General features: G+C 35.6%; 1 protein-coding gene across 13 annotated transcripts in view; it reads right to left on the reverse strand.

Moving 5' to 3' along the window:
• LOC112668619 (ubiquitin-conjugating enzyme E2 E2) overlaps positions 1 to 13453 on the reverse strand; it is a 404581-nt gene that overhangs the window by 216844 nt on the left and 174284 nt on the right. For 7 of the 13 annotated variants that reach the window (XM_049099619.1, XM_049099621.1, XM_049099624.1 and 4 more), the window contains one exon: positions 77 to 10386. The exons of the other annotated variants lie outside the window; for them this stretch is intronic. In XM_049099619.1, the coding sequence (XP_048955576.1) occupies positions 3430 to 5298 (1869 nt within the window). In that variant the 5' untranslated portion in view covers positions 5299 to 10386 and the 3' untranslated portion in view covers positions 77 to 3429. Of the gene's footprint in view, positions 1 to 76; positions 10387 to 13453 lie in introns of those variants that run through there. 13 annotated transcript variants of the gene reach the window in all.

Raw genomic sequence — 13453 nt, forward strand, 5'->3', positions numbered from 1 at the left:
TTTCTAACTGTATCCTTTAGCTTAAATCTAAAGAACCACAAACTAAACATTGAAGCATAGGTAAACTGATCCAGTTTATCACCTAAACCTTAAGGTGAACACTGTGAAAAGGAATTAAAGATCATTACTGTTACTGGGCTGAAGGAAGAGTGTGTATGCTTTCGGTAGCATTAGCTTAGTGGTCTAAAATGAAAAAAATATTAAGAAATTATTCTGTATTGGGTTTTTAACTCTGGTTTTTATGTTACAACTCTACATATTAGTGTGTGAATGCATATATACACAATAAACATTTCCTTATTTTCAAAATATCTTAAGATAATTAAGGTATTAGCATTCCTATCAATGAAACATATTAAATAATATGAGAATATGCTTATGACAGTGTTAAATGAAAAGCAAGTGTCAAGACTGAATATTCAATATATTCCAATTTTTCAAAAATATCTTCTAAAGTGAACATATATATTACTTAAGGAAACTTTTGTGAAATATGGCATGCAGAAAACTGTGTACAATCCTAAGTATAGTTTGAAGAATTCTCCTAAAGTAAATACACCTATTTAACCAATATCTAGATTTAAAGGAAGAACACTGCCAGCATAGTCTCATGTTCCCTTTAAGGCTATGCCTCCCAATTCCTCTACATAGCCACTATCTGGACTTCTAACAATCAATGATGAGTTTTGACTATTTTGAGATTGTATATAAATGGAATTATATGGTATGTACTCTTTTGTATATGACTTGTTTTTGTTCAATGTTGTGAGATTCATCCATGTTTATGCAAATGACGTTTACTCATTTTTATTGCCGAGTATTATCCTATTGTGTGTGCATGTTTCATAATTTATCCACTCTGTAGTTAGGGACACTTGAGTAGTTTCTAGTTTGGACTTACAACATGTATTAACGTAAAAATGGATTTGAGGGGTGCCTGGGTGGCTCAGTCAGTTAAGCATCGGACTCTTGATTTCGGCTCAGGTCATGATCTTGGAGTCCTGGGATTGAGCCCCACATTGGGCTTCATGCTCAGTGGGGAGTCTATTGAGATTCTTTGCTCCTTCTGCAGTGCTCTGTGTACTCTGTGTCTCTCTAAAATAAACAAATATTTTAAAAAATGGACTTGAAAACCAAAAATACCAACCAAATCTAGTTTTCAAATAAACAACCTTTAAATCATTGGCAAATGATTTACTAGCTAATTCCTCCACAGGATTTTTTTTACTTTCTTATGTTTCCCCCTTCAGTTCTGATTTATCAGGAATCTGCAGACATGGGGATGTCCAACCATGTTATTGATCATGCTCAACTTCTTTTTCTTCAGACATAAGTAATTTATCTGGTTCACAGATTTTTGCTCCCACTTAATAGTAGTTGTCATTTCACAGTAGAGGAAGCTAGCTCACGCTGTCTCTTTTCAGATCTCAGAGACACTTAAAAACCTGTCAAAAGACATACCAAGAAACTTTCCCACAGGTCATATATTGGGCAACTCCTGCTGTCTATAATAAAGAAACCAAAAATTCATTTTTAAAAAGCCTCAGAGCCACAAAACTCTACACTTTAATTATTACTGTAATTTGGGGCACATTTTATGAAGATAATGTCTTAGAACTTTTTTTAACATAAGTGAGTATAATCACTTTCCATTCCTGCTTTCATTTCCCACTCTCTGAGTTGCTTTCCTGCAGGATCCCGCTGCAAGAAATGAATAAATGGGTAAGAACTCAGAATAAAGTATGGATGCTAATGAGATAAGGTGGGGTAAGTTAAGTGACAGAGTGTAAAGAACACAAAAAGTAAGAATTACCTATACATACATCCTTTACTGGAAAGTCTCTTCACAGTAGGGATCCTAAACAAATTATTAAAATGTGATTTAAGCATATTTAAAAGATACTTTTCAAAGATACCTCTTTTTTAAAAAAAAATCAAATTATTTCATCTTTATTTCCCAGTACTATACACTTACCACATTGTTCTATGGTTGTTTGTTAATGTATCTCTTCCTCTAGACTGAACCCCTTTGAGTGTGGGTACTGTAATACTAAATTTTAGATACCTAGCATCTAGCAATTAATAAATGTTTGATGAATGAAAGAAAGAATTAAATGAGAAAACTATTTTTTTAAAAAGAAAAGGTTTGTGAGGAGAGAAAAAAGGTTGCATATATAAGGTATTACTGTTTTGAATTCAACTGTACGCCCAAGTCTGCAATCTTGAGTGATGAGAACATCCTCAAGAGATTCTGGAAAAGGAGAGAAATTTTGTCCTTTAGCAGTGTCTGCCAGTATAGTTGCACTCATCTGCACAGGTTTCTTCTGCCCCTGACTAGAGATTAACCAACTATGATTAATTAGAATTGGAGACCACCTACCTAAAAGTGCACTTAAATTGCAACCTTTGTAGGCTTGAGTATAACTGTGGATGTAGTGAACAGAAAATTAAATGATATTGCTACACACTGGTAAAGGTTACATAACCACACTCTTGATGACTGTGAATTGCTTGTCCTCTGGACACCCTGTATTAAACTCCTATTAACTATTAAAACTTAGAACAGGTTAATGAAGACAATATTTTAGAAGAGCCAATACAGTATTTTTTGTCTTTATGTATATATATTTTTTATTGAAGTTCGATTTGCCAACATATAACACCCAGTGTCTATAACACTTTGTTACATATCATTTACTTTATATAGTTTAAAAAATAACAAGGCAAAACATTCTTCAGACTTTTGATCACAATATTGTCACAATACCAGCACATTTCTGTTACTATGTAACTAAAAATGAACTTGAATTCCATCTTTTTAAAGACTTTATTTATTAGATAGAAAAGGAGAGCACATGAGCAGGGGAAGTGGCACAGGAGGAGCAGACTCCCTGCAGGAAGCCCAATATGGGACTCAATTCCAGGACCCAGGGATCAGGACCTGAGCCAAAGGCAGATGCTTAACCGACGGAGCCACCCAGACACTCAGACGAATTCCATTTTAACAACACTAATTACTCACAAAATTAATAGTCATAGAAGAAAACAGGTATAGGAAGAATAAGTCCCTGAACTTTTAAAAAATTTAAATTACAGACATCAAAAAGTAGAAACCACTAAATTGGATAAATTGTTTTGTTTACTGTCATTTTAAGCACTTAATTACCTTTATAAAATATTCTTCACAATTCTTTTTTGAGCAATTGCTGCTATATATTTTTTTTAATTTATTTTTTATTGGTGTTCAATTTACTAACATACAGAATAACCCCCAGTGCCCATCACCCATTCACTCCCACCCCCCGCCCTTCTCCCCTTCTACCACCCCTAGTTCGTTTCCCAGAGTTAGCAGCCTTTACGTTCTGTCTCCCTTTCTGATATTTCCCACACATTTCTTCTCCCTTCCCTTATATTCCCTTTCACTATTATTTATATTCCCCAAATGAATGAGAACATATAATGTTTGTCCTTCTCCGATTGACTTACTTCACTCAGCATAATACCCTCCAGTTCCATCCACGTTGAAGCAAATGGTGGGTATTTGTCATTTCTAATGGCTGAGTAATATTCCATTGTATACATAAACCACATCTTCTTTATCCATTCATCTTTCGTTGGACACCGAGGCTCCTTCCACAGTTTGGCTATCGTGGCCATTGCTGCTATAAACATCGGGGTGCAGGTGTCCCGGCGTTTCATTGCATCTGTATCTTTGGGGTAAATCCCCAACAGTGCAATTGCTGGGTCGTAGGGCAGGTCTATTTTTAACTGTTTGAGGAACCTCCACACAGCTTTCCAGAGTGGCTGCACCAGTTCACATTCCCACCAACAGTGTAAGAGGGTTCCCTTTTCTCCGCATCCTCTCCAACATTTGTGGTTTCCCGCCTTGTTAATTTTCCCCATTCTCACTGGTGTGAGGTGGTATCTCATTGTGGTTTTGATTTGTATTTCCCTGATGGCAAGTGATGCAGAGCATTTTCTCATATGCATGTTGGCCATGTCTATGTCTTCCTCTGTGAGATTTCTGTTCATGTCTTTTGCCCATTTCATGATTGGATGGTTTGTTTCTTTGGTGTTGAGTTTAAGAAGTTCTTTATAGATCTTGGAAACTAGCCCTTTATCTGATAGGTCATTTGCAAATATCTTCTCCCATTCTGTAGGTTGTCTTTGAGTTTTGTTGACTGTATCCTTTGCTGTGCAAAAGCTTCTTATCTTGATGAAGTCCCAATAGTTCATTTTTGCTTTTGTTTCTTTTGCCTTCGTGGATGTATCTTGCAAGAAGTTACTATGGCCGAGTTCAAAAAGGGTGTTGCCTGTGTTCTTCTCTAGGATTTTGATGGAATCTTGTCTCACATTTAGATCTTTCATCCATTTTGAGTTTATCTTTGTGTATGGTGAAAGAGAGCGGTCTAGTTTCATTCTTCTGCATGTGGATGTCCAATTTTCCCAGCACCATTTATTGAAGAGACTGTCTTTCTTCCAGTGGATAGTCTTTCCTCCTTTATCGAATATTAGTTGCCCATAAAGTTCAGGGTCCACTTCTGGATTCTCTATTCTGTTCCACTGATCTATGTGTCTGTTTTTGTGCCAGTACCACACTGTCTTGATGACCACAGCTTTGTAGTACAACCTGAAATCTGGCATTGTGATGCCCCCAGATATGGTTTTCTTTTTTAAAATTCCCCTGGCTATTCGGGGTCTTTTCTGATTCCACACAAATCTTAAAATAATTTGTTCTAACTCTCTGAAGAAAGTCCATGGTATTTTGATAGGGATTGCATTAAACGTGTATATTGCCCTGGGTAACATTGACATTTTCACAATATTAATTCTGCCAATCCATGAGCATGGAATATTTTTCCATCTCTTTGTGTCTTCCTCAATTTCTTTCAGAAGTGTTCTATAGTTTTGAGGGTATAGATCCTTTACATCTTTGGTGAGGTTTATTCCTAGGTATCTTATGCTTTTGGGTGCAATTGTAAATGGGATTGACTCCTTAATTTCTCTTTCTTCAGTCTCATTGTTAGTGTATAGAAATGCCATTGATTTCTGGGCATTGATTTTGTATCCTGCCACGCTATCGAATTGCTGTATGAGTTCTAGCAATCTTGGGGTGGAGACTTTTGGGTTTTCTATGTAGAGTATCATGTCATCAGTGAAGAGGGAGAGTTTGACTTCTTCTTTGCCAATTTGAATGCCTTTAATGTCTTTTTGTTGTCTGATTGCTGAGGCTATATATTTAATATATAGGCAAAATACTAATATTCTCATTTTGATTACTTTCTTATTTTCTTTCATTCTTTTCAATTCTGCATTTAAGGTTAGCAGAGGCTCAGACACTGGGTAGGAAAGTGACAGATTGATATTAAAACACCTAGGAAGAAGAAAAACATCTTACCAACAGCAGCCACACAACTAATGGCTTTCACCTGTTGCTGATCTAATTGATCATGATGCTATAACAGAAGGCTGTTCTGTGTGAATCATATATTGTTCTATTGAAACACATTCTACTCCTTTGTTATTTTAAGCCTCACTAACTCTGGGTTTCCCTTTCCTTAAAAGGTAGTTTCTAACAGTGTGTTTCTTTTAAAGCTAATAATTAGTAGTGAAAGAAAACTGGCAGATTGTTGAGTTTCAACAAATCTTTAGCCCATAGAAAAATATTCTTTGGTTAAAATAAAATACTCAGCTATTTGAAAATATGTCCTACATTTATAAATGCCTTCAGTTGAGTTAATATCCTAGAGTAGTGAAAGAGTAGTATCTTTCATTTATAATTAACCTATTTGGCCCAGATTCTGCTTTCAGACACTACCATCACATTACCACACATAGGGTGAAAATGGTATTCTCCCAACTATGAAGGCATAATTTTCAGTGAAATATATTTTGCTGTCAAAGATCTGCAGGAAGTCCACTAGTTCAGACATGAGGTTATTTTGCCTCATCACTAGTCATATTTTAGCTCTACAAGTCCATACAATTATAAAAGCATTCACTATTTCATCAGACTGTAATGGACTGTACATTAATTTATAAGATGTTCTCTTGTATAAATACTATCCCTAAACTATACTTAGTGGTGTTTTATCATCAGTAAAATTTTATTCACAACACTAAAAAATATGCAGTAGGTCCAAGTTTTCGGCATGCTTATTTTTCTTTTTTACTCATCACAGAGTCATGAACAATTACTGAGAAAACACTACTATTTCTTTATTATATCCTAGAAAACAGTTCATTCCTGAAAACTTCTGATTAACTTGCTTTTTTGAGGAACAAAATTAACTTATATATGAACTGTTGGGTACTATTGGTACTAAAAGATCATAATCAGACTCTTTTCCCTTGAAGTGTTACCAATTAGTACTTGAGGTAATATAGTAGCTTCTTAAATGTTATCCAGTGCCCCGTTTTTAAAAATCATGCTATTCTCTTTTCTTTACTCCACCTCCAACCCTACCCACCCCTCTAACACCTCCTCTTGCTATTACGACTATTGTTAATTTAGCCATAAGCTCAGAAGCTTGTTACTAAGAATGCTACCTAGAACAGGGAAGCTGAACTTTCACTCTGAAAGTAGATGTCTTTTTTAAGTCTACAGCTTGTAAGCAGTCTTTCAAGTGGTTAAAGATTTTCTGAGAATTTCCAAAGCTGAGTTTTACATAAGAAAAAAAAATTTGGAGGATTAACTATATTATAATCATAGTGAGAAGCATAATTCCAGATATCTTGGAAAGGAAATCCCAACTCTTTCAGGTTTAGGAAGGTTGGGATACAGAGATTCAGAATGGAAGAGTCTAGGTTAAGGACACTGCCTGGGTCCTGAGGAATAAAACTGAGTTCCCTTCAGTCTCCCTGCCTTTCACACTAGAGGTAGAACAAGATAAAACCTAAGAAAAGCTAAAAGGTAACCCTTAAAACTTCAGGCTGGTGCTTAGCTTTTCAGCGGGTGGTGGAAGAGTCTGCAAAAACCAAAAACCTTTCAGAAAGTCCTGTTTGGGAAAAAGTGCTATATCTCTCACAGCACAGTAGTAATGGAAAGAGGAATGAAGTATATGGGCCAGAGGGCAGTTTTCACAGGATTCTGATTCCAGGATAGTAGAAAGCAGTCGAGAATTTCAAGGTCCTCCTAAAGAGTTCGAAGTACTGATGGAACTACAGGACTGAAAATGACCTGGTTCAAGAGTAAGATGGTAACTGAGTGTAGATTTCTTGTGAACAGAGAGAAATTGACACCTTTGCAAATCCTGGCACAGGGTGCTTACTGACCACGCAGATGTAGTAAGAGTAAGGCTTGAGGCCCAGAAGTCAAGCCCATGAAACACTTCTCCGGAAGGACAGCAACAAGAGCAATGAACGCTTCTCCCTGCATTCAAATGCCAACTTGCTTAAGAAAGGAGGGGAGAACCTTAGAGAAGAGCAGAAACTTTAAGAGACTCAGTAATTAGTAAAAAAAAAAAAAAAAAAAAAAAGTTTTTTTTAATTTTTATTTATTTATGATAGTCACACGGGGGGGGGGGGGAGAGAGAGAGAGAGAGAGAGAGAGGCAGAGACACAGGCAGAGGGAGAAGCAGGCTCCATACACCAGGAGCCCGATGTGGGATTCGATCCCGGGTTTCCAGGATCGCGCCCTGGACCAAAGGCAGGCGCCAAACCGCTGCGCCACCCAGGGATCCCAAAAAAGTATTTTTTAAAGATGCCTTCTGAAAAGGCAATGCTGAGTATTTTATATCAAGATGAGTTGTGTATTTTATAGCATTACTTGGAATGTTTGCCTGTAACTAGAAAGAGATCAATTTATTAAATGAAGTTACTTTTTCTGCATACTCTAGATTGGGATTGGCCAACGTATACTTCTTATGCTAAAGAATGTCAAATTGTAATATTGTCACAATCCCCATAGATATTAAAATTCCTAACCCATAAAACCCATATTGCATTAATACCTACTCCTTTTCCTACAGCATTACCCTTAAAGGATTAAAAAAAAATTATGCAATCATTTCTGTCTCTCTGTTCACTGACACTATAAGAGTATATAAAGGATGTACACACACTCTGTAACTACATTAAGAAGATTTTAGCTCTCACTTAAATGATCTAAGATTTTCTAGATTGTACTGTTAGATATCCTGCCACCTCAAGTCTTTATTTTGCATATAAAGCTTCCAGTTTGAGCAGCAGAGGTGGTCTCTGAACTGTCCTCAAAATGAAGGGAAAGCAGTGAGTCAGGACCTAAGAAGAGGGTCAGGAAACAGGACAGTGCATTTAGATGGTCAAGAGTTTGAGCGAGATGGTCACTGATGGAGCAAGAATGAGGCACTGGTAACAAAGAAATCTTGGTTGCAGAGTAGACAAGTATTTCATGCTTGCTCAAAAACGAACCCCAGAATTGTACACACTAAGCTTGCAGTCAGGCACTGTTAAGGGTATGAAAGAGGGCTATGAGATTAGAATAAAGGCTTCATCCTTATGATGTCAGCCTTATGATGATACATTCTGACACTAACTAAAAACTCTTCACTTTGTATGTTCCCTGAAAACTAAACTCCAGAATGTACTTTCATTGATTATGTCATCTCTTCCTATACCAAAGTGTATTTGACTTTACTTCCTCATCCTTGTTTTAAAGACCCTCGCAAAGTTTTTTCTTCTATTTCTCAGCAGTATCCTTCACTCTAAAATTTTTGCCTGGGAATATTATCTTTGAAAGAAACTCCACAGAAATTCCAAGTAGCTTTGGGAACTAGCCTTTGGTAAAAGAACAAACGTTAAAACTCTGTTATCAATCAGGAACAACTAAGTTATGCTGCATTAACAAACAAAACAAAATTTCAGTTATATGTATATATACATACATAAATGAGACTGCAAGCATACCCACTTAATATATTTAAATATTTGATTCTTTTTCAATTTCCAATAGTACCAGTATAACAGGCAGACTTAGGATTTTTTAAACTCTCTTAACTGTATACATGGAATTATATTCCAAAGAGGATTTCAGGAGTTTAGGAGCACAGTCTTTCCATTACAGTCACTAATTCAACATGAAAGCTTTCAAATGAGAGTACTATTTTAAGAAAGTAAGTGTCCTGAATGGAGAGATAACTAAAAAGAACTAAAGAAACCACAGGTATATCTCTGAGGGGTTATTTGACTCTAGCAACACTGTCTGACTCTTAATGATTTCCAAATATATATCACCTACATTTTGGTAGAAAATCTTCATGTGAAACTGTAGTATCTTCAAAGACAGAAGGCAATCTATTTTTAAAAGTGGAAGAAAACTGATGACAAAACCACTTCAAAAAATATTTATATACTCCAGGTAGCCTTTTGTTGTTCTGTCAGGGTTTTGAATTAGCTATTAATTTTTTTTATATATACAGGGTTCTGTTAAAATGTCCATATAGTATGCAATAGTGAAGTTACTCTGCCTTGTTGAAGTGGCTAAGAGCAAAACATATATAGAGGTAATTGGTTTTTTAAAAAGTAGTTTTAAATGTAGTTCATAAAATCGATCAAGCCCTCCCAATAAAATTAGTCTACAAATATCTAAAACGTTTGTCACAATATATAACAGACCTCTTTAAAAGAGATGGAGAAAATGCATTTCAAGTAGCTCCATCAAAGATGTCAAGAACTAATTTTTTAAAGAATTTGATAAATTGATACAAGTGTTATACAACTATAATTTACAAAGTAGTTTATTAAATTATACAGTTAAAGACAAGGTTTCTATTTTGCTTATATCTATATCTATGTCAAGGCATGGTAACCTATTTCTTATACAGGGTGTCTCATTTATTCTGACTGTAACCCTGTAAGAATTAAGGTACAGATACTTTTGCCAAGGGCACAAAATGCTAAGCGTTAGAGGCAAAATTCAAACCCTCATCTTTTCCATATTCTGCTGTATCTGACATTAGAATGGGGGTACAGTACAGGAACAAAGGGGCTGATCATGAAGGAGAGCATGCTCGCATCCCACTCTACATTTAGCCGTCTTTTCACTCGTCAACATCATGAGCCTTACTTTTTTTCCCCCCCAGGGTTCTTTCTTTGCTGCTTTTCATAACTCTGGACAAACTCCTACTTTTGCATATTTGCACTTCTGTTTCTCGCACTCTTTCAGGACTGCGGTTTTGCTATGGTAGTGGCAGAACATTGGTGTCAGCTCTAGGGTAGCCTCTGTTTTGGGAAAAGTTCCGGCAGGTTTTCAGTTGTGTGTGGACTGACACAGATAGGTCTTTATAGTTCCAGGCAGTAGGTCCTTGAGAGATCACCTCAGTTCCTCAGGCACAAGTCAGATATGAATGGGCTGGTATTAGCTCATAGTGCAAGTTTCTTTTCTAAACACAGCTCTACTGGTTCCACCTGTTGGAATTAAATGAAAAATAACTTCTGAATAACTTCTCATGACCTCTGTAACTGGTATCTGTGGACTTTGGAAACTGCTTTGATGGTAGCACATTTGAGATGGACCCTAATCTACAAAATAAACATTTGTAGCATGTTAAAAAAAAAAACACTGCTTAAGATACAAAATTCCCTTTTTGCTTTCTGTGGCCACTGCAAAATGATACCTTTTTATCTTTGGGTACTTCCTAGCTGAGCGCTAAGATGTTTTTGTTTTTTATGTAATTAAACATTTTAATTACTTAAAAACTTAATAGCTGCATCCAGATGATATTTTGAAAATTTAGAATTCCAATGTATTTTGAAGGGGAAAATTTATGAAACATAGATAATGGAATTAAATATAAGCTAGCTTTCTAAACTCTGAATGTGGAAGTAAATCTCTGAATCCTTAGAAATATAAAGAAGACCTCTGAGCTGCCACAGAACCAGCCACCCCCACTTATATCTGTGACTGTCCTCAGAGTAAAGGCTACTAGTTTAAAGTACTTGTTTAACTGGTTTTCCTGGTCAATTCTCAGTTTTTCCTGTAGATTAGAGGTATCCCCAATTGGAAAGCCCCACAGTAATGAATTCTTGGAAAGATCAACCTAAGCATTTAAACAGCACTAGTAGGCATCATTATTATAGCACAAAGTGGTAATTAATGTTCTAAACTATGACCCCTGGTCATCCAAAAAAAGTTTAATAAGCATGTTTAGTTCACTCTATACATTAAGAAAAAGAAGAGTGCTACGATTTAGAAAGATTTCTGTTAAAAAAAAAAAAGTCAGTGTTAAAAATAAAAAAGCCTGAAGAGCCCTTTCTCCTAACCTCCTTCTTTCCTCTCTGTGACAAAGATTAATTGCATTTCTACTGTGTGCTAGACCTGTACTGAATGCTGTGGATACAAAGATGAATAAAATATGTTCTTTGTCCTCAAAGAGTATGCTATGGAATGGTTCAAATAGACATACAAGCAAATAATTCAAATACAATGTAGTATTTTATTGGTTGTGTTCTAAATACTACCAGGTAGCACAGAATAAAGAATAATGAAATATTTCTGAGAAGGTATGGGGAAGACCTATCAGAATCAGCTTCAGATTCACAGTAAATTTTCCAGTTAATACTTCATTTTCTTGTGTGTCAGATAAATACTTCATTTTCTGGCAACTTTATTTGGAAAGATTATTAGTTTAGGGTTTATTATGGTTATTCTTTGGGAATTTTAGTCTGTTTTAAATGAAAAGTGGTCTTTGTTGGAGAAAAAAGTTAAAAGTTATTTCAGACCAAAAATGGACCAATCTATGAATTCTGTATGAAGAAGCAATTTGAATTCCTCAGAATAAATTACTTTTTATAAGTTTAAGACACTGTTGGATTCTTTATGTAACCAAAGGACACCTAGGGCAGCCCCGGTGGCCCAGCGGTTTAGCACCGCCTTCAGCCCAGGGTGTGAGTGATCCTGAAGACCCAGAATTGAGTCCCACGTCAGGCTCCCCCGCATGGAGCCTGCTTCTCCCTCTGCTTGTGTCTCTGCCTCTCTCTCTCTCATGAATAAATAAAATCTTTAAAATATACATATACATATATATACATATATAAATCATCTATTTGAGTGCTAAGTGGGGATAATACAAAGTACTGTCTATATAACTTCATGTAACTTAAAATTTTTAATAATTTTTATTTTACATATAGTAGACACTCATAGGAGGATAACTTTATGAAAAAGCTCCTTAAAGTGAAATCATTTTAAACTGGGACCAAGCATTCAGAGTAAATTGTGAGAAGTTAAATTAAAAATTTTAAAAATAGGGTAGCCCAGGTGGCTTAGTGGTTTAGTGCCGCCTTCAGCCTAGGGCATGATGCTGGAGACCCGGGATCGAGTCCCACATCAGGCTCCCTCCCTGCATGGAGCCTGCTTGTGTCTCTGTCTCTGCCTCTCTCTCTCTCTCTCTGTCTCCATGAATAAATAAAATCTAAAAAAAAAAAAAAATAGAAAAATAAGTTAACTTTTACTCAATTAAGAAAATTCCTAACATTAGAATATTTGTTGTAATTAGTAAGATAGTGAAAATTGAATGTTTATTCTACTGGCATAATTTTTATATGCATGATAGCACATTATTAGACTTTTTAAATGTATTATTTGACTTTTACATTTTGGTAATACATCATTTTTTCCAAAAAAAAAAAAAAAATTAAAGAGCTTCATCAGTTTTCCCAAGGGCCATTCCGAAAGAACTTAATTCTGTCATCATCCTTGTTGGTTTTCTCATTTATCAGTGGCTTGGATTGTGATCCCAGCAGTTCTTCACCACTACTTTAATTCATTTCATGACTTTTTTTAATGATTTCCAGTTTCACTTTATAACTGAATTGAATTTGCCTTCTATTTACCAAAAAAACAATGTCTTTGATAGGATGAGCATATATATATATATAGACACTGATATTAAATGTTTGAGTTAGGACTATTGTAAGTGGTTGCTTCTGTAGTATTTTCATTTTGTGATGGCTTTAGTTTCCCTATGTACTGTTTAACTGCAGGAACTGGTATGGATTACTACTTCTTAACATACATTTCATTTAAATTTCTTTTAGTTATGTATATCATTATGTGTGGAGCTCACATTATAAAAACTATAATCTTAACATAGAAACCAGTTAGATAATGAAATGACAAGATGATGATAATGATGATGATGCCGCCGCCACTGCCTGCTATTACTCTGTGCCAGTTGCTCTACTAGGCAATTTTTATAGTAATCCTTCCAATCATCTAGCAAGGTCAGTGTTAAACACCCTGATTTCATGGATAAGGAAATGGAGAAAATTCATACAGGTGGTGAGTGTCTTAGGAGCTAAAGATAAGCCACTCAAATTCAAGTTTCTGTTCTTTGCAGTACATTATGTCTTTCTTTGGTATAAAGAAGCATTTACTTGAGTTTCCTCTTAAAAACTGTATCTTTGGGCACATACAAAATATGCAAAAATCTGATTAGTCAACAATTATAGGAATATGTTTCTAGGTTTATAT

Source organism: Canis lupus, chromosome 23 (assembly GCF_003254725.2).
Source record: "Canis lupus dingo isolate Sandy chromosome 23, ASM325472v2, whole genome shotgun sequence".
In the NCBI taxonomy this organism is placed as follows: domain Eukaryota; kingdom Metazoa; phylum Chordata; class Mammalia; order Carnivora; family Canidae; genus Canis; species Canis lupus.